Genomic DNA, 27,972 nt, shown 5'->3' on the forward strand with positions numbered 1-27,972 from the left:
TGAATGACCAGACAGACTATGGGGAAGGTGGGGGAATCAAGGTTTGCACTTCCCAGAATCCGCACATCAAAAATCAAATCTAGAGGAACTCAATATGCATAGTAAGGAATGAGGCCATTTAAAACTAAGTGAGGGGGTGCACAGAGGCAAACAGGGAACTAATTTTAGGGTGACAATCAAAAAGCAGTGCTCCACAAAAGATGCACAAGGAACAAAATGAAAACAAATCCAGCTCTAACAGCAGTGTTAAAAGCTAATTAAAACGGATGTCGTGTTTACTTCTCAACTTTTTCTTCCTTCCTCTCCTGCCTGAGAGCCTGACTCCCATGCCTCTTCTCATGGCAGGTGCCAGGCAGCCCACCTGTGTGGCACAGGAGCCTGCTCCTCAGGAAGCACCCAGACACCTAAGTTGGGCTCTACAGGTGACCACACCCAGGTGCCCACCCACAGGGAGAGAGAGTGCATAGGGTGCCCCATAGCTGACCAAGCCACAGAAAAACTTCTCCATGCTCCAAAATCTCACAGAAAAACTCAAGCAGAAAAGCTCTGCATCTATTCTTAGGCACCTGCTAAAACTATCACCCTTAGTAACAAAATGTTATGACTTCTCCGATACAATGTTTCATTCCTTCATCTAACAGTGTTCCAGTCTGGGCTCCACTGTGGATGGAGCTGAGGCTCTCAGGGACCTGCAGCCCAGTGTTTCCTGCTCCCGGCCTGGCTCTCCCTTTTCCTCCACATACAGCCGTTAAACACCAGCTAGGAGGCATCATTTAGGCCTTATGGCATCTGGCACCAACCTCCCAAATCCTGCACCATGGCATTTCACAGTGTGATCTGCTGATTGCTGGCTTTGCAAAATGGTAGTAAGGACTGTAAGAAACAAAAACATGAGTTACCTATGTTTCAGAATCCCTGGGTTTGTACTGCTAAAGCAGCCCCTGCAGGACTGCAGAGCCCATATGCCACGTACCCCAAGTCCCCAATGGAGGGGGGCTGCTCAAAAGCCCTGCAGCTCTGAGGACCATACCCCAGCAGCTTCAAAAGCATGAAGATTCTAACACCACCACTGTGCTGGTGGACCCCCACCTCTTCTCACCAGAACCTGCCCCACCTCTGCTCTCCCCCAGCCCCTTCTCACCAGAGCCTGCCCCAGCCCATTCTCACCAGAGCCTGCCCCGGCCCCACCTCTGCTCTCCCACCCCCACCACCCCAACCCAAACACCAAGTGTGCGCGCATATGCATGGAGCTGGGGTCATGTGTGATGTGTCCCATGTGTCACTTCTGCTAAACATAAACACTGCCCTACAAACCCTGAAATCAAAAGAGACTGTGAACCTACAAAGCCTCGAGAGGGGAAGCCAGGAATCGGGGTCGCAAGAGGCTCCCCAGACAGAAACAGAAGACATCATCATCCCCTCCGCACAGCAGGACCTGGGGACTGGGTGGGCATAGGGGATGTGCGGTAGGTAGGGAGCTGGGCTTCCCTGTGAGGAGCGCAGGGCCCGCCCCTCCTCAGGCTGGAGGGATGCCCAGCAGGGACCAGCACCCTCTACTCTCCCCCCTTTCATCCCACTGTCTTCTGGAACATGCTGGGGCCCTGTGTGTACACTCAGTGGTCACAGAAGCCATCCATGACCAGGACAGACCGAGATGTTGATTCTAGGAAGAGACCCATGGACAAAGTTCAGAATTCCCTGGAAGGCTGCCCTGTGCTCCACAAACAAAGAGCTCAAGCGTCTCTCAAAGGCCTGTAAAGCAAGAACTCCTGTTCCCAGCTTCAAACCCCTATGTCAAGTGTCAGTTAGATCATGAGGCAGTGAAAGACGGTACCAGGAAACAGGGTTAATTTCTGACTTCTCCAAACCAGATTCGTAGATGGACATTAGACACATTCTTTTCTTTTCTTTCTTTTTTTTTGAGACAGAGCATCTTTCTGCTGGCCAAACTGGAGTACAGCTCACTGAAGCCTCGGATTCCCGGGCTTAAGTGATCCTCCTGTCACAGCCTCCCAAGTAGTTAGGAATATAGGTAATGCTACCACACCTAAACTAATGTTTCCATTTTTTGTAGAGATGGGGGTCTTGTTATGTTGTGTTGGCTGGCCTTGAATTCCTGGCCTGGAGCGATCCACCCACCCCAGCCTCCAAAAGTGCTGGAATTACAGGAGTGAGCCACTGTGCCCAACCTATTTTCTTTTAGCAACTTCGAACTGTGAGCATATTGGTGGGGGAAACCTCTAAGTGCAACTTTCTTCCCATATGGTAATCTGACCTCAGGCAATTTACCTCCATTATTTTGCAGAAAGTATATTCTATAACCCTAAGGATAAATGCAGTGTTCTTTTGAAAAATACACACCTGAGCTGGGGCTGTAGCAGGCATCCTGTGACCAGCGTCTCCCCAACCCCCACAACGTGCACTCAAGTAAACAACAGCTTTAGACAATTAGATACCCGCTTCCAGTCAACCTTACGCTCACTGAGGCCACTACAGCACCCGCACCCACTGTCTCCACAGCAGGCCAAGCGAAAGAAGGAAGGAGTCTCCAAGATGAGCACCTCTGACCCTCCCTCGCATTCAGCCTGGCCTGGAGACAAACCTCGAGACAGAACTCAGACTCAAAAACCTCCTCCGAGGTTGCCGTGGGGGACAAACCTCCCAGCCTCAGAGACAACTCTGGGAAACAGGCAGCCAACCCACTCGCTCGCCTAAAAATCCCAGACATGGGCAAAACTGGCACCCAGAGACATGTGGACCAACTGCTGCCCACAGCCAGGGCTGGGGCAAAGGCCATAGAGCAGGGAGCACCCCAGCTCATGAACGCAGGGGACAGTCCAGCATCAGAACTCATCAAATGGACAAGAAAGGGGTGCATTTCATGGAATGCAAATCCCACCTCAATAAGGCAAAGAAGCAGGTATGTGATTACTGATTACTCTGCGACCAGAGTCGGAGGCAGAGCTCCTGACACCAGCTGCCTGCAGTCCTCCTCTCCACCCCTCCATCAGGCCCTCTTCGTGGGAAGAGCAGCAGACGCCTTCCAGTCTGCATGGACAGAGGAGCTGGTGTCACCCAGAAGAAAGAAAAATGCCAGAGGTTTTTGGCCTTAGAATGCAGCCGTGAGACCTCTTCAATTCCTCTGAAAACTCACTCTCCCAAATATGTCCAGCTTCAACAACTGTTAAAATTAATTTCCATTTCCTTAGACAAATGCAAGTACGAAGAGGAAGTTGGCCTCAGAGGAACAAGACAAAGTCTCCAGGGAGCATGATTTCCTATTCAAATAAGGCAGGCTGGGCACCATGGCTCAGTCTGTAACCCCAGCACTTTCAGAGGCCCACTGGGGAGGATTGCTTGAGGCTAGGAGTTCAAGACCAGCCTGAGCAACACAGTGAGACCCCACACACATACACACCCTGTCTCTACAAAAACTACAAAAAACAATTAGCCGGGTATGGTGGTAGGCCTGTGGTCCCAGATACTCAGGAGGCTGAGGTGGGAGGATCGCCTGAGCTCAGGAACGTGGAGTCTGTAGTGAGCTGTCATCGCACCACTGCACTTCAGCCTGGGCCACAAAGCAAGACCCGTCCTCAGAAAAATGAAAAACTACACAACATGAGAAGGGTGGGTAGGAACAGCTCCTCCCCACAGGCAGGCCTAGGCCAGTGCCCAGCAGAGAGGTCCCTGCTAAGTACCCGTGCAGGACATTATGCGAGGAGACTGATCTGAGGATGGATAGTATTTGAGATTCTGTGCTCCAACCCCACGGTTTTTCAGGAAAAATAATCTCACCCTAAGAAGTGACTCTCCTGCTGCCACAGACCCGGTCCACGACAGAGCGGGGCGCTGGCCCAGCGGAGATGTATGGACCCTGCCGCTCCCCGGCCTCAAACAGAAGGTACAAAGGAGAACTCCTCTTCTCCGAGCGCAGTCCAGGAAAGCAAGCTCCCAACTTACCAGAATAGTATCCGCAAAATGTTGGCCACTAGCAGCACCAGGCACACGTAGGTGGAGAAGCCATCAGCGTTCTGCGTCCTGCGGATGTCCCGGTACTGCGGGATGTAGGGCACCACCCCTCCGAAGACCATGGCCGCGGCCGCGCCCCAGGACACCAGCTGGTGCAGCGGCACCAGGAGCCAGTCCAGGCCCTCGGCCTCCATCGCGGCGCCCACCCGGCCGAGGCTGTCACGGGCTCCGAGCCCCGCGGGCCGCCGGCCGCCCGCTCATCGCCGCTCCGCGCGCTCCTGCGGCTTCAGGCCCTGCGGGAAGCGGGGAGAGGCTCGAGTCCCGCCAGGGAGGCTGGCCAGGCGCGCACGAACCCTATCGGACCTGACCCGCACGGCCGCAGGACCCCGGGCAGAGCCGGGACGCCAGGGACGCGGGGTGCGCGAGGGGCGGCCCCCGCCTCGGGCCTGCGGTGTCTGGGGGTCCCTGAGACGCGGCCGGAGGGGCTGGGGAGGGGCCCGAGGGCCGGGGGCGAGGACAGGCGCAGCCGCTGGGGTCACTGCCCGGGTGTGCTCACCCGACAGGGGTGCACGCGAGGCCCGGGATGGGATCAGGGGAGGGGGCGCAAGGCCCAGGATGGGGGCGCACCGTTCGGGGAAGGGGGCGCACCGCTCGGGGAAGGGGTGCCGGGCCGGGAACCCCACAGGATCACGTTGGGTGGGGGGTACCCCCTGCCCTGCGTCCTCAGCCGCCCTAGGCCGCCCGGCGAGGATCCCACGCCGCCCCCGCGCTCCTCACCTGCGCCCCGCGCCCCGCGCCCCGGCGCCGCTTACCCCAGCGCGCGTCCCAGCGTCAGCCGCCCCGGCTCCGGGAAGCCCCGCCCCGTGGCGTCACAATGCCGGTCTCCTCCCACGCCGGGCTGTGGTGGCGGCGCCGTCCGGTCCTAGAGCGCGCGGGCAGGGCTGGCCGCGGCGGGGCGCGGAGCCGGGGCTGTGGAGGCGGCGAGGTCGCGCGGCTCCTCCCTCCCGGTCGGGACACAGCATCCGGGCAGGGCCGGTCCCTCAACCTGGCACCCACGTGAACCCGTCTCCAGCAGTCCCCGCGCTCAGCCAACGGAGCGGACGGCGCGGACCTGAGGGCGGGGTCGCAGGGTCCCCGAGTCTCGTCCAGCCCCTTCCTGACCCAGGTGACCCGGGGACCCGGCTCGGAGTCTCGGGAAACGGAGCCGTCGTCCTCACCGTGGCCACGGTCGCCTCACGGCAGAAACGCGGCGGCCTCTCCCCACCCCCCGTGCAGTTTTCTGGGCTGAACCGTTGGGCGCCCGTTTGCAGAAACGGCAGCTCCTGAGCGTCAAGACGGACTCCGGGGCCAGGCGTGCGTGGAACCGCGGCCCTGCTGCCCGCCTCGCCCCGGGGCTCCAGACGGACCCGACTCCGAGCCCGCACCCGCCCGCAGGCAGCTGCCCTAGCCTAGGACCCTCTTGGCCCGTGCGGGTGAGGAGCGAGGGGCGCGCGGGTGAGGAGGGAGGGGTGAGGGGCGCGCGGGTGAGGAGGGAGGGGTGAGGGGCGCGGGTGAGGAGTGAGGGGTGTGGGGCGCGTGGGTGAGGAGTGAGGGGTGAGGGGGGCGCGGGTGAGGAGTGAGGGGTGAGGGGGGCGCGGGTGAGGAGTGAGGGGTGAGGGGCGCGCGGGTGAGGAGTGAGGGGTGAGGGGCGTGCGGGTGAGGAGTGAGGGGTGAGGGGGGCGCGGGTGAGGAGCGAGGGGCGTGCGGGTGAGGAGGGAGGGGTGAGGGGGCACGGGTGAGGGGTGAGGGGCGCGTGGGTGAGGAGTGAGGGGTGAGGGGGGCGCGGGTGAGGAGTGAGGGGGGCGCGGCTGAGGAGTGAGGGGTGAGGGGGGCGCGGGTGAAGAGTGAGGGGTGAGGGGGGCGCGGGTGAAGAGTGAGGGGTGAGGGGGGCGCGGGTGAAGAGTGAGGGGTGAGGGGCGCGCGGGTGAGGCGTTTATGCTGATGGCTGCTTCTGCCTCAGCCGCTGCCTCCTGCCCCGGCCCGGCCCTCTGCCCCCTGCGCGGCTGGTTTTGTGGGGATCATAAGGACAGTCACCGCCTAACTAGGAGAAAGTCCCCGACAGTCGAGGAAACGGCGCTCCCGCCTTGCACCCCAGGCTGGCAGGATTTCTGAGCCAGCGCTGCGGGGCGCCGGAAACGAAGAGTGGAGCAAAAGGCGCACGGGAAGCCTGGGAGAGAACAAGCAGCTGCCCCTGCCCCGCCGCGCCCTCCCCCAGCCCTTGGGCCTTTGGGATCTTGCGCCCTCTCTGCCCTGGAGGTTGAAGTAAGCTCCGGGCTTCCCTCGCTGGAGCACTGGGGTCCCAGACGCTGGCCTCGGTTGTCCTAATCCAGGGGATATGGAGGCACTGGGCAAGGTGAGGCCGCAGCCTGGGGCCTGGAGCCGCGCCTGTGCACGGGCCTCCAGGAGCAGGCCCAGTGGACACAACCTGGCATGCTCCGACCTCGCCCCACAGGCCTCACCCCTCGGAGGAACCCGGAGAGGTGAGCTGATGACTGCACAGTGAGTTTGTACCTTTTCCATCACCACCTGCCCGGGGTCCGGGCCCCACCCACCCAGTCTACATCAGCCAATCACAGCTCATTGCAGGTGCTTCATTTGTCACGTGACTTCCTGCAACCAAGAGAAGCCGACCAAGCCATGCACAACTGGAAAATGGCCTTTATAAAGACACAAGCCCTAATCCCTGCAACCTGTAAATATTACCTCATATGGGAAAACAGTATTTCTTTTGCAGATGTCATTAAGGATTATGAGAGAAAGATATTGTCCTGGATTATCCAGGTCAGCCCTAAACACTGTGACTCGTGCCCATAATCCCAACACTTTGGGAGCCCCAGGTGGGCAAATCTCTTGAGCCCAGGCATTCGAGACCAGCCTGGGCAACATGCGGAGGCCTCTCTCTACAAAAGATAGAAAAATTATCTGGGTTTGGTGGTGCAACCCTGTAGTCCCAGCTACTTCGGAGGTGGAAGGATCGCTTGAGCCCAGGAGGTCGAGGCTGCAGTGAGCCAGGATTGCACCACTGCAGTCTAGCCTAGGTGACAAAGTGAGACCTTAAAAAATAAATAACTAAAATACAACACAGACAGAGTCTCTGTTGGCCAGGCTGGTCTTGAACTTCTGGCCTCAAATGATCCACCTTGGCCTCTCAAAGTGCTGTAATTACAGGCACAAGCCACTGTGACCTGCCACATGTATCTTTGTAAGAGGAAGGTAGAAGGAAATTTGGTGGCACACAGAAGAGAGGGCCATGGAATATGGGGCAGAAATGAAGATGGGGCCTTGAAGGGGGAAGTGAAGCAGTCACAAGCCAAGTCACGCTGGAGCCACCAGAGCTGGCAAGAAACAAGGAGCAGATTCTCCCCAGGAGCCATTCGAGGAAGCCTGGCCCTGCCAACACCTTGATCAGCCCAGGAAAAGTGGTGGTGGACTTCTGGCCTCTGGAACTGTGAAGGAATACAATTCTGCTATTGTAAGCCACCCAACTTGTGGTCATTTGTTACAGGAGCCACCAGAAGCCAATACAGGAGCCAAATGAGTGACTGATGAGATCAGAGTTGTGACACAGAGAGGAAGCAGAGCTGTGCCTCATGCTCTCCAGGCTCTGCTCATGAGAAACAGGTCGCTGGGTTGGCCCCAAGCAGACGAGGGTGTCACGTAGGAGCATGAATACCTCTGGGAAGCACTTAAGAAGGTGCCTAACACATGATGCTTGTAAAATGAAAAGCAAACAAACTGACCTCGCTCTGAGAGCTGGGAGAAGACTGGAGCCACTGTTTTATAGACGAGATCTCGCTATGTTGGCCAGGTTGGTCTTTGAACTCCTGGCATCAGACAATCCTCCCACCTAGGCCTCCCAAAGTGCTGGGATTACAGGTGTGAGCTACCGTGCCCAGCTGCACACCCCATTTCTTTCTTTTTTGTTTTTGAGATGGAGTCTCACTCTGTCACCCAGGCTGGAGTGTAGTGGCACCATCTTGGCTCACTGCAGCCTCCGACTCCTGGGTTCAAGTGATTCTTCTGTCTCAGCCTCCTGAGTTGCTGAGACCACATGCACACACGAAAACACCCAGCTAATTTTTGTATTTTTAGTAGAGACAGGGTTTCAGCATATTGGCCAGCCTGATCTCAAACTCCTAACCTCATGATTCATCTAACCCAGTCTCCTAAGGTGCTGGGATTACAGGTATGAGCCACTGCGCCTGGCCACACACCCCATTTTTTAAGGAAACCTGTGCAGAAGGTGGATTGGAACCACTGTAGGAGCCTGGCTTCTGAATTTCCACAACAGAGAACTTCTGGTGTCATGTGACATGCTTGGCAGTCACCACCCCCATCCTTACAGCAGGGAGAAGCAGAGCACATGGCAACCAAGCAGCCTTTCATGGGCCCATCAGAAAACTGAGGCTGCCAGAGAAGCTGGCACCCTGCTCTGAAGAGACAGGCACATCCAGGTAGACACAGCACCCGAGAGCTGCTCACCCAAAGCAGAAACTCCTGGATAAACTGGCTTTAATGGAAAAAGTAGACAACATGCAAGACCAGATACGTAATGTCAGCAGAGAGAAAGAAGCAGTAATAATAAAAGCAACATGCAAGAAGTCAAAAGCACACTCACAGAAATAAAGAATGTTCATTAGTTGACTAGACAGAATGAAGGAAAGGATCAGTTATTATGAAGGTAAGTCAGCAGAAACTTCCCAAACTGAAATGCAAGGAGAAAAGGGAATTAAAAAAAAAAGTCAACTGACATAGCTTGAGTGGGTGTCCCCACCAAATCTCAGGTTTAATTGTAATCCCCAATTTTGGAGGTGGGACTTGGTGAGGGGTGTTTGGATCATTGGAGTGGATCCCTCGTGAATGGCTTGGGTCATTCCCATCATCCCCTTAGCGATGAGGAAGCTCTTACTCTGAGTTCACATGAGATCTGTTTTCTTTTTTGTGGGGAGTGGGGGAAGGACTCTTACTCTGTAGCCCAGGCTGGAGTCCAGTGGCTCAATCTCGGCCCATGGCAATATTTGCCTCCTGGGTTCAAGTGATTCTTGTGCCTCAGTCTCCCAAGTAGCTGGGATTACAGGCACATGCCACCACACCAGCTAATATTTTGCATTTTTAGTAGAGACAGGGTTTTACCATGTTGGCCAGGCTGGTCTCAAACTCCTGACCTGCCATGAACCTGGGAGGCAGAGGTTGCAGTGAGCTGAGGTTGCTTTATTGCACTCCAGCCTGGGTGACAGAGTGAGACACTGTCTCAAAAAAAAAAGTGCAGTGGCTTACACCTATAGTCCCACCACTTTGGGAGGCCAAGGCGGGGGGATCACGAGGTCAGGAGTTCGAGACCAGTCTGACCAACAAGGTAAAACACCGTCTCTACTAAAAATCCAAAAATATTAGCTGGGCATGGGGCGTGGTGAAACACACCTGTAATCCCAGCTACTCAGGAAGCTGAAGCAGGAGAATCACTTGAACCCAGGAGGTGGTGGTTGCAGTGAGATGAGATCGTGCCACTGCACCCCAGCCTGGGTGACAGAGCAAGACTGCATTTCAAAAAAGAAAACAAACAAAAAAAGAAAACCAAAGGAAAAAACACCTTAGTTCCCAGCCATAGGAGGATGAATGGTCAGACACTCATTATTCCCAACTGTCTGCCCTCACACCAGGGAAACACTGCCTAATTTTTATAACTTCAGAGTACACATTAGTATTCTTTAATATTTAGATTCCCACGGTCATTACTCATCCTGGGCTAATGCTCATGCACCACCAGGCAGCATATGCTGAGGAAGGCACAATTTCTCTATTTATCCTCAGCCAAACATGAGCAGGAAAACAGAGCTATTCTAAAAATAATTTTATCAGGTCAAAAAGAAACAACTGCTAGGTTGATCTGGCCGCTGACTCCTCCAGCAGCTGTGAAATCGAGAACACACATCGTTTCCTTGCTGTGCTCCTAAGGTAGAGAAGATGGCTTTGAAGACCTGCAGTCCATATTGGCATTGTAGAGTCAGAGCAGAGCAGGGCATGGCCCAGTCGCTGAGCAGTCACCACCCTCTGGCTTCAGTTCCTCCAGCTGCAGATGGGAGCAGTCTCACTGGCCTGGGCACCTATTATTTACAGTTGGTCTCCAGCTTCTGAGTAATGAATACACAAGATTGTTTAGTAATTTTCAAAAGTGAGAACTGAGATTATTCCATCAACAGAATGAGAGAGTTTAGAGAAATTGAGAAAGTTAGAAAATAAAATTGGTAATATATAGTTGTATTATTGATATTTATTAATCATCATCAAAATATGAAAGGAAGACTCTTGAAATAAATCTTTTATTTTTTTTGAGGCAGAGTCTCACTATGCTGCCCAGGCTGGAGTGCCATGGCACAATCTTGGCTCACTGCAACCTCCTCCGCCTCTCAGGTTCGTGATTCCCCTGCCTCAGCCTCCTGAATTGCTGGGACTACAGGCACATGACACCACACCTGGCTAATTTTTATGTTTTTAGTAAAGAAGGGGTTTCACCATTCACCATATTGGCCAAGCTGGTCTTGAACTCCCAACCTGGTGATCCACCTGCCTCGGCCTCCCAAAGTGCTGCGATGACAGGCATGAGCTACCAGGATTTTGAGTGAGACACGCTTGAACCTGGGAGGCGGAGGTTGCAGTGAGCCAAATCACTCCACTGCACTCCAGTCTGGTGACAAAGGAGACTCTGTCTCAAAAAAAAAAAAAAAAAAAAAACAGAAGTTGAGCAGCCAAAACAAAAGTGACATTAAAAACACAAGAAGCAAGCCGGGCGCGGTGGCTCAAGCCTATAATCCCAGGCCTTTGGGAGGCCGAGGCGGGTGGATCATTAGGTCAAGAGATCGAGACCATCCTGGTCAACATGGTGAAACCCCGTCTCTACTAAAAATACCAAAAATTAGCTGGGCACGGTGGCACGTGCCTGTAATCCCAGCTACTCGGGAGGCTGAGGCAGGAGAATTGCCTGAACCCAGGAGGCAGAGGTTGCGGTGAGCTGAGATCGCGCCATTGCACTCCAGCCTGGGTAACAAGAGTGAAACTCCATCTCAAAAAAACAAAAACGCAAGAAGCCTACATAGCTGGCTACATCCGGACCAAACCTGTCAGGGGCAGCCCCTCAGAGATGGGATACACAGTGAGAAAAAGGACCTGTGGGTAACCCCCCATATAGGCACCGAGGAATGAGAGCTAAGCAGAACCCTGGCACAGTTCGGGCTTGAGGAATATCTCACTTTATAGTGTTACCACTCAGCTATTTCCTTTTATATAATCCTTTATATAATCATGTATTAGTTTACAGAATTAGGGCTTGATGAATCCCTTTATATAATCCTCTATATATAATCATATAATAGTTAATAGTATGAGTGCCTAAAGAATATTTCCCTACACGTATACCTATAATTACATCTTAGTTCATTCGGAGGAATGCCTAGAGTGGACACAGTACAGAACATGAATTAAGGAATAAGCAGCTTATAATCGGAGGAATGCCTAGAGCAGACACAATGCAGAGCATGATTTAAGGGAAAACAGTTATACCAGGACAAGAACCCACGGCCCAGGCGGCAGCGTTCAGTATCATAAAGATACCCGCTGTGTGGCAGGCTTGGGGCGAGAGCCACCTCTCCTGATAAAGGAGTTGTAGGACCTTGCTCCAGTTCTTGTGGAAAGCTGCCCTCAGACCCGCAATCGCACCTTGGTGACTGTCAACTCTATCAGCTCTTGTTACTGTGCTGCTTGAAAAGCATCTTCCCATAGAACCCAATGGAAGCTGCCAGAAGGTGGCAGTAACCCTGACAGCTCTGTCACTGCTGTGTGACTTAAAGCATCTTCCTATAAATCTTCTTAGAAGTAGTTTGACCAAAGATAGAAGTATTGCACACCACGCACGGCCCACCTTCAAACCTCGGTGACCTAATGGGGGTGGACCCCTTACTGCACATGGCCCTTGCCTTCATGGGAACGGGCCCCTTGCTGTGCACTGCCCACCTGGCCTAGGTGACCTAATGGGGTGGACCCCTTGTTTTATTGCTCACGACCCTATCGCTATCCTTAGAGATGACTTCACTCACTGCCCTGCCCCCTCATCTATACACAATAAATACTCAGGCTTCTGGACATTCGGGGCCTCGCCTGACTCCGCTCATAGGTGGCGTGACCCCCGAGCCCAGCTGCGTTTTCCTTGTACTTCTGTGTCCTGTCTCTTTATTTCTCGGATCCTGCACCTCAGCACAGCATCAGGCTCACCCCATGACCCTGTGGGGCCCTCAGCCCTACATCTGGCTCCCCACGTGCCCTACAAGGACCCTTCATATGACCCCGTTGATAATAAGCTCATTAAAGCTCATGCATATGGACTTTAAATCATGCATGTACTTACAATTAAAGGCAAGCGCGGGCTAGAGATCAGGCAGCCTGGGGAAGATAAGAAGAAAACAACACAGAGAACCGCAAATACACCAAACTGGCTGGTCGCGTTCGCAGAGGGAAGCCCACTCTCCCCTCTTTGAGAGCGTAATACTGTGCTTCATACACTTTCGCTGCTTGCTTTGCTATTCGTGTGAGTCGTGTCCGATTCTTTGTTCAGGGCAGCAAGAGCCTGGAACTGCACAGCACCCTCCGGTAACACGTACACCACACTCTGTTTATCCCTCCAGCTGTCCACAAACACTTCCGTTGCTTCCGTCTCTGCGGGATTGTGAGCAATGCTGCTTTGAACATGGGTGTGCAAATATCTGTTCAAGATTCTGCTTTCCACTTGGGGTGTGGATTCAGAAGTAAGATTGGTGGATCATGTGGTGATTCTATGCTTAAGTTTCTGGGGAACCGCCAGACTGTTTTTCCATAGTGGCTACATCATTTTCCATTCCTATGAGCAGTGTATGAGGGTTCTGATTTCTCCACATCCCCGTGAACACTTATCTCTCTTTGACTCTAGCCATCCTAGTAGGTGTGAAGTTGTGTCTTAGTTCATTTTGTGCTGCTGTGACAGAAGAACCAAGATTGGGTAATGTGTAAAGAACGGAGATGTATATTTTACACGTCCACAGGCTGAAAAGTCTGAGATGCAGTGGCTGGCTTCTGGTGAGGGCGGTTGTGCTGTGTCATCCCACGGTGGAAGGCAGAAGGGCCAAGAGAGGGTGCACGTGTGAGAGAGACAGAGACAGACAGAGACAGAGAGTGAGAGAGAGATACAGAGACAGAGAGTGAGAGAGAGATACAGAGACAGAGACAGAGTGAGACAGAGATACAGAGACAGAGTGAGAGATACAGAGACAGACAGAGACAGAGAGTGAGAGAGAGATAGAGACAGACAGAGAAACAGAGAGACAGAGACAGGTAGACAGTGAGAGAGAGAGACATAGAGAAAGGAGAGAGAGCTTTGGGGGACACGTTTAAACCATAGCAAGTGCTGCCTGGCTGTGGTTTGTGGTTTTGATCTGTATTTCCCTAATGACTAGTGACATTAAGCATCTTTTCATGTATTGACTGGACATTCTCTTATCTTCTTTGTAGAAATGTCTTTTCAAGTCCTTTCCCATTATTTTAAATTTAAATCTAAATTTTAGATTCCTAGGGTACATGTGCAGGTTTGTTACAAGGGTATGTTGCATGATGCTGAAGTGTGGAGTGAGCACAGGACCCAATAGAAAGCTTTATAGGCGGGGCGCAGTGGCTCACACCTGTAATCTCAGCACTTTGGGAGGCCAAGGCAGACAGATCACCTGAGGTCAGGAGTTTGAGACCAGCCTGGCCACCATGGCAAAACCATCTGTACTAAAAATACAAAAAAAGACACTGGGCGCAGTGGCTCACACCTGTAATGCCAGCACTTTGGGAGGCTGAGGCAGGTGGATCACAAGGTCAGGAGATCAAGACCGTCCTGGCCAACACGGTGAATCCCCGTCTAAAATATAATAATAATACAAAATTTAGCCAGGTGTGGTGGCGTGTGCCTGTAGTCCCAGCTACTTGGGAGGCTGAGGCAGGAGAATTGCTTAAACCCAGGAGGCAGAGGTTGCGGTGAGCTGAGATCGCACCATCGCACTCCAGCCTGGGTGACAGAGCAAGACTTTGTCTCAAAAAAAAGAAAGCAAGCTTTTTAGCCCTCCCTCCCTCCTTCTGGAGTCCCAGTGTCTGTCATTACATCCATGTGTAGCCAATATGTAGCTCCCACTTATATGCAGGAATATGTGCTATTTGGTTTTCTGTTCCTGTGTTAAATTGCTTACGGCCTTCAGCTGGACCCACCTGGCTGCAAAGGACATGATTTCGTTCTTGTTTTATGGTTCATGGTATTCCATGGTGTATATCAATCATCTGCTGATGGACACCTGGAGTGTTTTCATGTATTTGCTATCGTGACTAGTGCTTTATTAAACATACAAATGCAGGTGTCTGTTTGGCAAAATAACTTATTTTCCTTTGGGTATATACCAGTAATGGGATTCCTGGATTGAATGGTAATTCTATTTTTAGTTCTTTGAGAAATCTCCAATCTGGTTTCCACAGTGGCTGAACTAATTTACATTCCCACCAATAGTGTATTATAAGTGTTCCTTTTTCTCTGCAGCCTCACCAGCATCTGCTGATGCTTCATGGTGGTTTTGATTTGTATTTCTCTGATAATTAGTAACATTGAGCTTTTTTTCATGTCTGTCGGCTGCTTGTGTATCTTCTTTTTTTTTTTTTTTTGAGACGGAGTTTTGCTCTTGTCACCCAGGCTGGAGTGCAATGGCGCGATCTCGGCTCACCGCAACCTCCGCCTCCTGGGTTCAGGCAATTCTCCTGCCTCAGCCTTCCGAGTAGCTGGAATTACAGGCACACGCCACCATGCCCAGCTAATGTTTTGTATTTTTAGTAGAGACGGGGTTTCACCATGTTGACCAGGATGGTCTCGATCTCTTAACCTCGTGATCCACCCTCCTCGGCCTCCCAAAGTGCTGGGATTACAGGTGTGAGCCACCGCGCCCGCCCCTTGTGTATCTTCTTTTGAGAAGCATCTGTTCAACATCCTTTGCCCTTTAATGGAGTTTTTTTTCTTGTTGATTTGTCTGAGTTCCTTATAGATTGTGGATATTAGTCCTTTGCTGGATGCCTAGTTTACAAATACTTTCTTCCATTATGTAGGTTTTCTGTTTACTCTGTTGATAGTTTCTTTGGAGCTTTTTAGTTTAATTAGGTCCCAGCTGCCAACTTTTGGTTTTGCTGCAACTGCTTTTGCGGACTCAGTCATAAACCCTTTGCCTAGGTCAATACCCAGAAAAGTATCTCCTAGGACTGTCCTAGGCTTTTTATAGTTTGAGGTCTTACAGTTAAATCTTTCCTTATCTTCAGTTAATTTTTATAGAGGGCGAGAGGTAGGGGTCCAGTTTCATTCTCTGCAAATGACGAGCCGGCTATCCCAGCACTATCTGTTGAACAGGGAGTCCTTTTCCCATTGCTTATTTATGTTGGCTTTGTCGAGGATCAGTTGGTTGTAGATGTGCAGCTTTATTTCTGGGTTCTCTATTCTGTTCTATTGATCTGTGTGTGCCTGTTTTTGTGACCATGCTATTTTGGTTACTGTAGCCTTGTAATGTAGTTTGAAGTTGGGTAATGTGGTGCCTCTAGCTCTGTCCTTTTTGCTTAGGTTTGCTTTTTCCATTAAGGTTCTTTTTGGTCCCACATGAATTTTAAAGTCGTTTTTTCCTAATTCTGTGAAAACGACATTGGTAGTTTGAGAGGAATAGCATGAAATCTGTAGAGTGCTTTGTCTTTCCTCATTGCTGAATCAGGTTGCTTGTTTGTCTTGTTGCTAGATTGCAGGAGTTCTTTCTATAAAGCAGACATCAGTTCCACATCAGATACATAATCTACAGGATCTTCTCTGTTCTGTGAATCACCTTTTTACTCTCTTTTGTTGTTTGCTTTTTGTTTTTTGTTTTGTTTTGTTTTTTTGAGACAGTCTCACTGTCACCCAGACTGCAGTGCAGTGGTGTGATCTCGGCTCACTGCAGCCTCCACCTCCTAGGTTGAAGCAATTCTCCTGCCTCAGCCTCCTGAGTAACTGGGAATACAGCTGCCCACCACCACGCTTAGCTAATTTTTGTATTTTTAGTAGAGATGGGGTTTCACCATGCTGGTCTTGAACTCCTGACCTCAGGTGATCCACCCACCTTAGCCTCCCAAAGTGCTGCGATCACACCTTTCACTCTATTGATAGTGTCCTTTGATGCACAAAAGTTTTTAACTTTCACAAAGTCCAGTTTGTCTAATTTTTTGTTGCCCGTGCTTTTGGTGCCATATCCAAAGAAAAAAACCTTGTTAAATCCAGTGTTATGACATTTTTCCCCTATGTTTGTTCTACCGCCTCAGTAACACCATCCCACCTGAGGCCCAGATTCCTGGCCTCCCACAGACCTTTAAGAACAAAGGTTCCTGGGCACCCTCACACACCAGACAGAATGAGCAAGGGGTGGCAGAGTGGAACCTGGGTGGCCCTGGCCTCTGTCCTGCCTGTGTCTTCTGCTGGTCCTTGGGGCTGACCAGGACAGGGAAGATGGTGGCCTCTCCACGCTGGCCCTGGGTCCTCTGGCAGCCCCCTGCTCCTGACACTGTCCTATGACCTCAGACAACAGAATTGAGAGTCAGCTCATTTGAATTCCAAATCCCATCCTGCATGCTTCAGTGGATAGCGACATTTGCCAAATGTGGGCTACTGTCTAGGTTTAATGAGAATGTGGGAAATCATACCAGTTGCTCTTCCAGCAATGGCATTTGGACATTTCCCTCTGAAACCTTTCCTGCCCTGGGCACAGAGAACACACCTTCCTGTCTCCCACTTGCGCTCTGCTGACCATCCTGGAGATTCTGGGAGCTTTGTGTCACCTCCACATCCCACACAAGGCTGAGCCTTCCTTTCTCTCCCCTGAGCCCCACTGGCATCCACCGACTTCCTCGCTGGCCCAGCGCTGAGAAGCCTCCTTGGTGTGCCCCAGCACTGTGTGCTGAGCTCCTAGAAATGCAGACTCAAGACTCTCAGCTCTGGCAAAAGCTGTGAGTAGATTCTGGAGGGGCCAGCTCCCCCGGGGGTTGGGTGCTGTGGCCAAAGAGCCTGAGATATGCTGTTTGAACCACTTCGGTCTTGATGCCCTCACTGCAGCGAACTTTGTCCTGGCCTGTTAGAAATAGTAGTTTCTTTGGGCCGGGTGTGGTGGCTCATGCCTGTAATCCCAGCACTTTGGGAGGCTGAAGTAGGTGGATCACCTGAGGTCAGGAGTTCGAGACCAGCCTGGCCAACATGGGGAAACCCCATCTCTACTAAAAATGCAAAACAAAATTAGCTGGGTATGGTGGTGCATGCCTGTAATCCTAGCTACTCAGGAGGCTGAGGCAGGAGAATTGCTTAAACGTGGGAGGCGGAGGTTGTAGTGAGCCGAGATCATGCCACTGCACTCCAGTCCAGCCTGGGTGATACAGTGAGACTCTGTCTCTCTCTCTCTCTCTCTCTATATATATATATATAGATACATAGTTTGTTTTAAACACTTTCTTTAAAAGCCTTCTTGCCCTTTTGCTAGAAGCCCTATCCTTTGTAGCTGTTAGACATGCTTACAGGTGCGTAGTACATTCTATGTCCTTGTTCTTTAACCAAGATGTCTGTGCTGGATGTGCTCACAGGCAGGTCCCAGCTCGCAGCCTACGCCCCTTCCTTATTTGTACTTCCTTTTTTTCCCTCTCCATTGCTTTTACCTTTTAGAAATGTTTCAAGTTACTAGCCAATCGGGCTTTAGTTTAGATTGTGAGGTCTGGCTCCAGCCAACGGAGATGAGACATAGCAGTAAGGACAACCCCAAACGCATAAGAAATAAATACGTCTGCCTTCTTTTGTTCGTTGTACTCTCATGGCAAGATTGCTATGGCAGTACGCGTTCTGTAGAAAGTAAAAAGAATTGCTTTGCTAAGAGATCCTTTGTCCCAGTACTAATTTTTCTTGGTGGCACTGAGCATTTATTTCCAGCATGTCCCAACCACCTATTCCTCTGGCCACGTGGAGGACTTTGCCACCTCCTGCAATGGCTCCACCTCCAGCATCTGCCTTAGAAATGCCTCTCGTGCCTCGACCTCCCATCCTGTGGGTTCTCCTCTTGCTTACTGCCATGATCCGCCACCTCCAGGCCCTGAGCCTTGTTTTCCCAACTCAGTGAGGGATCCTGGCCCCACTATGTGGGACCCCTACTCCGTTCTTAGGGGGGGTCTGCAAGGCTTCTTGAAGCTTTGCTTCCTGAAGGGTAGTCCTGGGTTGTCTCCATCAGATCCAGCTGAAGAGCTTTGTTTGAAACCTAGTCCTTGGGCAGGCATGGTGGCTCCTGCCTGTAAGGCCAGCACTTTGTGGGGGTGAGGTGGGAGGATCACTTGAGCCCAGGAGTTTGAGACCAGCCCTGGCAACATAGGGAGATTTCTGTCTCTAGAAAAATAACAAAAAATAGTAGCTGGGCATGGTGGTGTGCCTCTGTAGTCCTACCTACTTGGGAGGCTGAGGGAGGAGAATCCCTTGAGCCCAGTTCAAGGCTACAGTGAGCTATGATTGCACGTCTGCACTCCAGCCTGGGTAACACTGCAAGACCCAATCTTTAAAAAAAAAAAGAAGAAGAAGAAGAAAAAGAAAGAGGAAGAAGAAAGAAGGAAAGGAAGGAAAGAGAGAGAGAAGAAAGGCAGTCCTGTCATCTCCCCAGACCCCCAGGCCTATCTCGGTGGGGCCTGAGGCTGCTGTGGGCAGCAGTGCTGGGTGATCCTGCTCAGGGTGTCCCAGAAGCCTGACCTGAAAGAGCTGCTGGGTTGGAGGGATGGGCCAATGTGAGCGTGGCCAAGGCTGTGTGGAGAGGAGAGAGGTGTTCCCAGGTCAGACAGGCTCTTGTCTTCTGCATGGCCAGTTCCAGGCTCATGGGGGCCGCTGGGGCTCCCTGCTCATTTAGTTAGGAAAGCATAGCCCGTGAGGCAAGGTTGCTCAGCTTGAACCTGCACCCGGGGGCAGCCAGTCAACACCTGAACGGGCTCCACGGGGTGCCCACAAGCTCTCCAAAGTCCCAACACCAGTCTGCCTTCGCAGATGCCCCAAGCACTTTATCACTGGTGAGCTCAGTGCAGTCAAGAGCTCTGTGGCCCCAGCCCTGCCTGAACAAGGAGCAGCCCTGCCCTGGAGATGCTGAAAGCCCCTGGGTCTGCATGGGTCCCCACCACGAGGGAACCGTCCCGTGAAGCCATGAACTGGATGCTGGGCTGTTACTGGAGTAAAGTTGCTGGCCTCAGGCTCAGTGCTTGCAGAGCAATAGAAGGGTGGACATTCTAGAACTTTCTGGAAGGAAGGAAGGAGGGCAGCCTGACCGGTTTCATGCCTGTGGGCTGATGAGAAACCCTGTCATGGCCCTGCTGTGGGGCACCAGTGCCCAGCTCCTCCTGCCTCCAGAGAGGAGCACCCCTGAAGAGCCTGGAGGGGCTGATGCCAGCTCTCTGTGTCTGCCTCCTCTATGAATCATTTCCTGCTTTTCCTTTGTTAGCGTGAGAGAGTTCTGATCCCTGAAACTCCACCAGCTTACACTCCTGGCCCCCCATGTCAGGCAGGCTTTCCTGGGTCCCCAGTGGCACCTTCCTGAGTGCACGCCACCCACCCTGCATGGTGGCATCTTCCGGGCCCTGCCTCCTCCTCAGCAGCCGCCCACATCTGCTTTCCCAGAAGCCAGAAGCCGTCCAGCAGGATTCCTCAGGCCCCAATGGTCCAGGTGAGTGTAGCAGCCACTTTCCGCCCACACCGCGGCTTTCTCAGCCGTCCACACTGGCCCCTACAACTGCGTTTGTGTCTCAGCCCCTCTCAAAGACAGAAAGAAGAGGAGGATGCTAAAAGGACACAAAAAGTGGCAAAACGGCCAGGCTTTTAGAAAATTATTTTAACAGCGTCATTGAGATACAATTCATATACCACAAAATCCACCCATTTAAAGGGAATAATTCAGCGGGTTTCCGTATATTCACAGGGTTGTGCAAACTTCTTTCAATCTAAGTTTAGAACATTTGTTCTCCAACCCCCTGCTCCCACAGCGCTGCACAGGGCACAGAACATTTGTCCCCCCTCGCCCCGCTCCCCCGCAGGAAACCCCTGACGCCGTGAGCCTCTCCGCACTCTCCCTCTTCCCTGCGGCCCCCAACACGGGCCGACTTCTGTCTCCGCGGCCTGTTCCAGCTCTCCGTGCCTACAGTTACTCCCAGGGTCTTCCTGCCTGGCCCTGCCACCCGGCGCTGTCTTCGAGGTCCACCCACTCCACGCGTGCGTCAGCGCCTCCCTCACTCCTTTGTGTGGCTGAGGAACATTCCATCACATGCATTTTGTTACCCTCGTATCGGGGTGTGGCCAGCTGGGTGGTTTCCATCCTTCCAGCATTACAGATGCTGCTGCAGAATTTGTGCCCACGTTTCCGTGTGCGCTCGCGCTGCTTCTGTGGAAACTCTGCTTCACCTCTGAGGACCCACCAGCTTTCCACAGCGCTGCAGCTTGTCACAGCCCCACCAGCTGTGGGCGGGGCCGCGGTCCCCACACCCCACTCCCCGTGCTTATATGTCTGTTTCTGATTCTAGTCATGCTGGTGGGGTGAAGTGGGAGCTCATTGTGGCTTCGGTTTGTATTTTCCTGATGACCAGGTGTAAGGAGAAAAACCGAGAATCACATTTAAAACCTTACCCCAAAGTGGGAGTTGCCGAGAGACCAAAGAATGGGCAGGGTCCAGCTTGGCGAGTGGGCGAGTTTATTAGGACTCGCATGCGGGGCGCCTGTGGGCAGCAGGACAGCTCTGGAGATTGGCGCACTTCCGTCCCTAAGCTGCATTGAGCTAGTTTTCTGGTTCTTTACATCATGTGTGCGATGGGCCTGCTCTCCGTGGTTCTCACATCTCGTCCGGGGTGTTTCTCGGACACCCGCTCCTCGCTGGGCACTGTGGCCTGGACTCACCACCTGTCCTGCGGGGTTCAGGCTGCGGACATCTGCCCTAAAGTAACCTAGTGGGGACGGTCAGGCCACAGCAGCGGTGCTGGGTGGCTGCGTTTCATTTATCCGCACATTCAGGCACCAGTGCTTCCAGGTGTGGTCACTGGGCTGGGCCCTGGGGATGCTGGGGTGACCAGACACAGCCCTGCTCCCACAGTGCTGCACAGGGCACAGACACCGCAGCAAGACAGGTGACCCTAAAAACACCGTCCTGGAAGGTCGACCACGAAGTGACGCATGAGCCACAACTCAGGTGTAAAGGAGGCAGGGAAGGCCGCGCGTGGTGGCCCAGGCCTGCGGTCCCAGCACTTTGGGAGGCCGAGGTAGGAGGATCACTTGAGCCCAGGAATTCCAGACCAGTCTGGGCAACGTAGTAAGATCCCATCTCTACAAAAAATGAAAACAGATCACCCGGACCTGGTGGCGTGCGCCGGTCCCAGCTACTAGGTAGGTCGAGGCAGGAGGATCTCCTGGGCCCGGGAAGTCGAGGCTACAGGGAGCCGCGGTGGCCACTGCACTTCAGCCGGGGTCGCAGAGCGAGCCCCGTCTCCGGAGAACGCAGCAGGGGTGACCGAGGCCCAGGCATTGCCCGTGAGGAGCGTTTTAGGGCGCAGGTGGCGCCCACGGGCCCTCCTAAGTGAGGCGGCTCCGCCAGGCTGTCCGGAGAGCTCGACTCGGTAAGGCGGGGAGTCCGAGGGCGCGGATCTGGCCTCCGAGGCGGCCCCTCGGTGACCAGGCGCCGCGTCCCTGCAGGTGCAGCGCCTGCCTCTCCGCTCCGCCTCCGCCTCCGCCCCGGAACGCAGCGCGCCCCGCCCGAGGCCTCCCGGAGGCCCACCCAGGAATCGAGGAGCTTAGCTGCCGCCAACTCACGACAGGTCCAGGCGGCCCACGGGATCCCCTGCTGACGCCCCCGATCCGGGGTCCACATGGACGCGCGGGGCCCTGAAGCTCCTGGCGGGTGCGCGCTGCGGGACGCGGTGAGTCCCCCTTCCGCTCCTCCCCGGCTGGGGGAGTCCCTGCGGTCCTGGGGTGTCCTGAGGTCCTTGGGGGAAGTCTGCAGTCTTCGTGGGGACCTGAGGTCTTGTGGGGAACCCAGCAGTTGTTCTGGGAGACATTGAGATCGAGGTCAGTGGGGAAACAGCTGGGCAAAGGGTGCCCAAAGGTCCCTTCAGAGGGGACCCACGAGTGTCCCGCCTCTTCCTGGAAATCCTCCTGCCCCCGGGGCCTTCCTACTTGCCAAGAGAGTTCCAGGCCCACAAGAGGACCGGCTATGAGACCTGGAATTTGAAGGAATGTGTTGGGCCTTATGCAAGCCTGAACCTAAATTTCCTGAGGTAGAAAGCCCTGGCATGCTTCGGTCCTGTGCCCACGGGGGTTCTAGGTTCACACTCTGGAACGGGGGGCTCCCTGGGATCTTGAACCCCCAGCTGGGAGAAGTTTGTGCTTCTCAGCCTCACTGTTCTCATCTTGCCCTGGCCACGGGTGTGAGGAGTAAATTACACCATGAATGGTGTGGGACATCAATCTGTAAACTACGAGGCAGTACATAAACAGGAAACGCTTTTAGTAGGTGGTGGTATCTCTGCATAACCTGGGAAGTAATTTCTGAAGAATTCTTGAGACGCTCAGGGTCACTAGATTTTCTCCTGCTTCCTCCTCTGCATGCTTTATGGTCTTGGCTCTGGGCTGAGGGGTGTGATCCTCTGTTGGTGTGTGGTGTGTGGTGTGAGGAGGGGACGGGTCCCTGCTCAGTGTGCACGTGGCCCTCTCATGATTCCGGCCCCGGGCGACTTGTTCCCAAGACTTTCCTTTCCCTCTGAATCCAATGCCCCGGCACCTTTGTCAGAAGTCAACAGATTTATGGACGAGTCTAACCGTGATATTTAAAATGTCTTATGTGGGCTGGGTGTGATGGCTCACACCTGTGATCCCAGCACTCTGGGAGGCTGAGGTGGGTGGATCACCTAAGGTCATGAGTTCGAGACCAGCCTGGCCAATATGGTGAAACCCCATCTCTACTAAAAGTACAAAAATTAGCTGGGCCTCGTGGCATGTGCCTGTAATCCCAGCTACCTGGGAGGCTGAGGTGGGAGAATTGCTTGAATTCAGGAGGCAGAAGTTTACGGCAGCCTAGGCAACAGAGCGAGACTTAAAAAAAAAAGTCATATATGCCAACAGTAAATATTTATTCAGCTGCTTTTGGTTTATTTTTTTCAGGCAGAAAATCTATTTCAAGAACTTCAGGAACATTTTCAAGCTCTGACTGCAACATTAAACCTCAGAAATATCCTTTTCTACCTTTAACAAATGCTGTGCTTTCGGACTGGTAGTTTACCACAGAGTAGCTTTTCATTGCCTGCTAGTCGTAGATAATAGTTTACTTAAGATTTCCCGGTATTTACATGTGTGCTTTTCGGTGGCTTTCTGATGCATTAATTACCCCCCACCTGCAGCAAAAGCTCCTGCTTGACGGGCAACACAGGATGTCTTGCGCATAAAGGACAAGAGCGCAGCACGCAGCCCTTCACAGTGAGGCTTCTGTCAGTCCCCAGCCGGACAATGCACCGTCGGCCACAGGCCCTCGCAGGGAATCAGACCCTACAGAACACGACGCTGCAGGCTCCAGAGCACGATACCACACGCGGCTCTCCCCAACTGTCTTTTGTTTCGTTTAACTCCAGCAACCTACTGTTTTGTCTTAGTAACATTAAATCAAACAGAATCAGGATAGAATTGTTTTTGGACTTGGAACAAATCTAGGCCCCAAGACTTGCCCAATTCGAGCTCAGGCAGCACTATTAGATGTATTCCTTAAATACGGCGTGCTTGCAGCTTTTGATTTTGTAAATCGGTTCCAGAACAAAAGTGATTCTTAAACACGATAAAATTAAACCGTATGAATGTTAGTTTTTAAAGAGTTAGCTTCAGCTGGGTGGCAGTCTACAGTCCCAGCTACTCAGGAGGCTGAGGCGGGAGGATCACTTGAGCCCAGGAGTTTGAGGCTGCAGTGAGCTGTGATCACACCACTGCACTCCAGCCTGGGGGACAGAGCAAGACCCCACAAACAAGCAAAAAAGAATTAATTTCCATTATATTAATTTTTACATACCCAGAGTTTGACTATAAAAAAACAATCTCTTGTCCTCAAGTCCATGTCCAACCAAGGGAAGCCACATTTTCAAAGCTCACAGTTTAAAAGCTAAAGGGACTCAGGGAAAGAAGCTGACTTGCACAGACACTAAAGCCTGTCGTTGATTCCCTCATTTTAAAAGTTGCGTCTGCCATGGCTTTGCCACGAGCACGAGGACGGCAGGGGCCATGGGAGGCAGGGTCCCAGAGGGCATCCTGGCTTCACCTCGGCTGCTCTGCACTCCAGCTCTAGGCACAGAGGTCCTTAACGTTGTACTGGAAGAAATGGGAAATCGCATTGAGGACTTACAGAAGAATGTCACCGACTTAATGATACAAGCTGGCATTGAAAATTCTATTAAAGAACAAACGGTAAGGGCATTATTAGGAAATACGCCAACCTTTTACGTATCTTTTGATTGCTTTCACCTTGAAAAATACAATCCCATATTTGTTCACTGTAGGAATTACTGCCTTTGTGCTGCATGAAAACTGCCAGGAATAAATTTCCAAATGCTCTTTTTCTTTCTTCTCTTTCTTTCTTTTTGTGATGGAGTCTCGCTCTGTCACCCAGGCTGGAGTACAATGGTGCAATCTCAGCTCACTGCAACCTCCGCCTCCTGGGTTCGAGCCATTCTCCTGCCTCAGCCTCCCAGGTAGCTGAACTATGGGCATGTGCCACCACGCCCAGCTAATTTTTGTATTTTTAGTAGAGATGAGGGTTTCACCATGTTGGCCAGGCTGGTCGCGGAACTTCTGACCTCAAGTGATCTGCCCACCTCGGCCTCACAAAGTACTGGGATTAGAGACGTGAGCTACCATGCCCAGTCACAAATGCTTTTCTAAATAGACCAACTAAAACACGCTTCGACATAATTCCTTTAAAGTACACACATTTTATTATTTTATTTTAATACTATTAGTTTTTGGAAATGGAGTCTCATCCTGTCGACCAGGCTGGAGTGCTGTGACATGATCTCAGCTCACTGCAACCGCTGCCTCCCAGGTTCAAACAATTCTCCTGCCTCAGCCTCCTCAGTAGCTGGGATTACAGGTGCCTGCCAGGATGCCTGGCTAATCTTTGTATTTTTAGTAGGGAAGGGGTTTCACCATGTTGGCTAGGGTGGTGTCAAACTCCTGACCTTAGGTGATCCACCCACCTCGGCCTCCCAAAGTGTTGGGATTACAGGTATGAGCCACCTCGCCTGGCCAAAGTACACATTTCAAATGAAAACCTCTATGATTTAAAAATTGAGTTTTATTAGAGTACTTGTTACCCCTCCTCCTTAGTCTTCAACAGAATCAAATGACAGCAAATTAGACTAAGGATTATAAGTAGTAGTTTCTGCTTCAGATATGTGTTCATGTAACCATTTAAAGAAGTCACTTAAGCTGGGCACAGTGTACTTTTTGAGTAATACTCTATACAATATGAATTTGATGTTCAGCATTTAATTTTAAAATTTATTTTAGTAAAATTTAGTAAAACAGAAAGTGCCTGTTGGGGTCAGCTGCCCTCTCCGCAGAGCCTGGCGCACTCCAGGCTCCGCTGTGTCATTACCTGCCTGAGGGCGTCACACCACCTCCTCCCTAAGGCGGCAGCCACGTCCACTTTGCCCAGCGCCGGGCGCAAACCCTTCAACCCAGTACTGCTCAGATTGTTTGCAGTTAATGAATTTCAAGAGTTTCAAAATGCTCTGCACTTTCATAGGATGCCTTTTGTCCATGGAGACGCTGAGAGCCATGACCACTTTACAGAAGCCACAGGGAGGACTGTGGGAGGCCAAACCCCGTCAGGGCTGTGGGCACTCTCACAGCTTCTGATGCTGCATGTAAACACACCACTAAAGAATGCTAGACCAGAGGCACGTTGAAAGCCGTTAGTAAAGACGATGTAGAAGAGAACAGCGCCCACGTAGAGCAGGTCCTCCCACCTGTGCCCACGCAGATGCTTTCCCAGGGACCCTGTGAATCTCCAGGTCAGAAAGCTGTGAGCCATGAAGTCACCCTGCACTTTAACTTTGGGGTGTGGTCTGTTGGCCTAGGCAGGGATGGCAGTGCTCTGATTCTGAGGGTGAACTGAAGTCCTCATCCCTTCTCTGCGTGAGCACAGAGCAGAGGCAATCTGCCCCAGACACCTAGTCAAGCCTCCTGCAGATACACTGGCATCTTCACCTTCGGAAGTTTATTCTGAAAGTCTTAAGGCAGTGTCAGTGGCCCCACACTCTATGCTTTTCTGTTCAGTACTGATTCATGCTGACATGTGTGGCTCTAGGTCAGTCGCTAACTGCCGCCTACCTGTCCTCTGATGATCCACTTTGTATTTCACTAAGTTTCCAAACAGTGCTGCGATATTCTGGTCTATTTCTTTGTATACATGTTGCCAGTTTCTCTAGGGAACTTGATTATTCTGTACCTATGGACTTGTTGCCTGAGTTAGCTGCCACACGTAATTTCTGGACTTTGCCTGAAGCCATCCTGGGAAGACAGGAAACAGAAATCACTAGCTGCCCCAAGAACTAGTTAATGCAACTTGACTAAAGCACTACAGTGCCACAGACGAGGCATGGCTGTGCAGCCATGCAGGCCCACGCTTCAAATTCTTATCCTCTGCTACTGGCTGTAATCTGGGAAATCTAAGCTTTAGTTTTCTTTTCTGCAAAGTATCTACCTGGTAGGTGGTTTTAAGGATTTGAGAAAATTGCAAAGCACTTAGGTCAGGGCAAGGTAGACAGTAGGTACATAATGAGATAAACTTGAAATAGAGTCCAAATCATTAGGATTTCAACCGTATCGTAGTCACAAAGCACCAATGAAAAGGTTATTAAAATCAAGGGTGAACAAACGTACTACACCTGATATGTTATGGACTGAACGTTTCTGTCTCCCTGAATAGCTGAAGACCTAACTGCAGCATGTCTGTATTTGAGATGGGCGTCTACAGAAGTAATTAAGGTTACATGGGTCCTGAGAGTGGGGCCCTCATCCAACAGGATTTGTCTTTCTGAGAAGAGACGCCAGGGGCTTGCCTGCCATCCCCTTGCCTGCACCAGAGGTGGCGGCCATCGCAAGCCAAGGAACACCCTCCCCAGAAATCACACAGACTGGCACCTTGATCTGGGATTTCCAGACAAGAGAACTGTGAAAAGACAAGTTCCTGTCGTTTAAACCACCCAACCTGAAGTATTTTGTTATGGCAGTCCCAGGCAGAATATTACAATATGCAACACATTTACAATAAATCATGATAAACTTACAAATGTGGAATGTCATTGTTTTATCTTTTCTGCTAACAGCCGATAAAGCTGACACGAGACCTAAGTCATACACCATACACCAATGATGCAAATCAGTGGGTTTTGATAGAACTGTGCCAACCATTATCGCAATCTTAGGACACGTTTTCTTTTTATGCAAGCACATTTTCATTATGTCGAAAATGAAGCTGTGCCCACGAGCTGTCACCTCCCATTCTTCCTCCCTCCCAGTCTTAAGCAACCACTAATCTGTCTCTATGGATCAGCCTATTCTAGAAAAGCCGCATAAATGGAATCACACAATACAAAGCAACGGGCTTTTCTCTTAACCGAATGATTTCAATGTTCACCCATACTGTAGCATGTATCAGCACTTTATTTTTTATGACCAAATAATATTCCATTGTTTGGATGGGCATTTTAAACATTCCTCTGTTGATGGACACTTGGGTTTCCACATTTTGGCTTCTGTGTACAAGTTTCTATGTGGCCATATGCGTTCAATTCTCTTGGGTATGAAACTGCTGAGTCAAAGGGTAACAC

General features: G+C 51.8%; 2 protein-coding genes across 8 annotated transcripts in view; one reads left to right on the forward strand and one right to left on the reverse strand.

Moving 5' to 3' along the window:
• Nucleotides 1-4,817, reverse strand: part of SLC66A2 (solute carrier family 66 member 2) — a 35,467-nt gene extending 30,650 nt beyond the window's left edge. For 2 of the 6 annotated variants that reach the window (XM_008980030.4, XM_008980029.5), the window contains exons 1-2: nucleotides 4,782-4,817; nucleotides 3,961-4,262 (exon numbers count right to left, since the gene is read on the reverse strand). In XM_008980030.4, coding sequence (XP_008978278.1) covers nucleotides 3,961-4,163 — 203 coding nt within the window. In that variant the 5' untranslated portion in view covers nucleotides 4,164-4,262; nucleotides 4,782-4,817. Of the gene's footprint in view, nucleotides 1-3,960; nucleotides 4,263-4,596 lie in introns of all 6 variants that reach the window. The other 4 variants (XM_002757350.6, XM_002757349.6, XM_035271420.3 and 1 more) reach the window with 3 other exon arrangements.
• Nucleotides 4,818-4,869: 52 nt separating this feature from the next.
• HSBP1L1 (heat shock factor binding protein 1 like 1) lies at nucleotides 4,870-27,432 on the forward strand. 2 transcript variants are annotated; one of them, XM_017963575.5, is made up of 5 exons: nucleotides 4,870-5,441; nucleotides 21,797-22,020; nucleotides 23,261-23,327; nucleotides 24,450-24,544; nucleotides 27,069-27,432. In XM_017963575.5, the coding sequence occupies exons 2-5, from the start codon at nucleotides 21,970-21,972 to the stop codon at nucleotides 27,078-27,080; spliced, it is 225 nt and encodes a 74-aa protein (XP_017819064.3). In that variant the 5' UTR covers nucleotides 4,870-5,441; nucleotides 21,797-21,969; the 3' UTR covers nucleotides 27,081-27,432. The 2 variants fall into 2 exon arrangements, with proteins under 2 accessions (XP_017819064.3, XP_078204436.1); XM_078348310.1 differs by lacking the exon at nucleotides 27,069-27,432 and having other exon boundaries at nucleotides 24,450-24,798.
• The last annotated feature ends 540 nt before the right edge of the window (nucleotides 27,433-27,972 follow it).

The sequence above is a fragment of the Callithrix jacchus genome, chromosome 13 (assembly GCF_049354715.1).
Source record: "Callithrix jacchus isolate 240 chromosome 13, calJac240_pri, whole genome shotgun sequence".
NCBI classification, from domain to species: domain Eukaryota; kingdom Metazoa; phylum Chordata; class Mammalia; order Primates; family Cebidae; genus Callithrix; species Callithrix jacchus.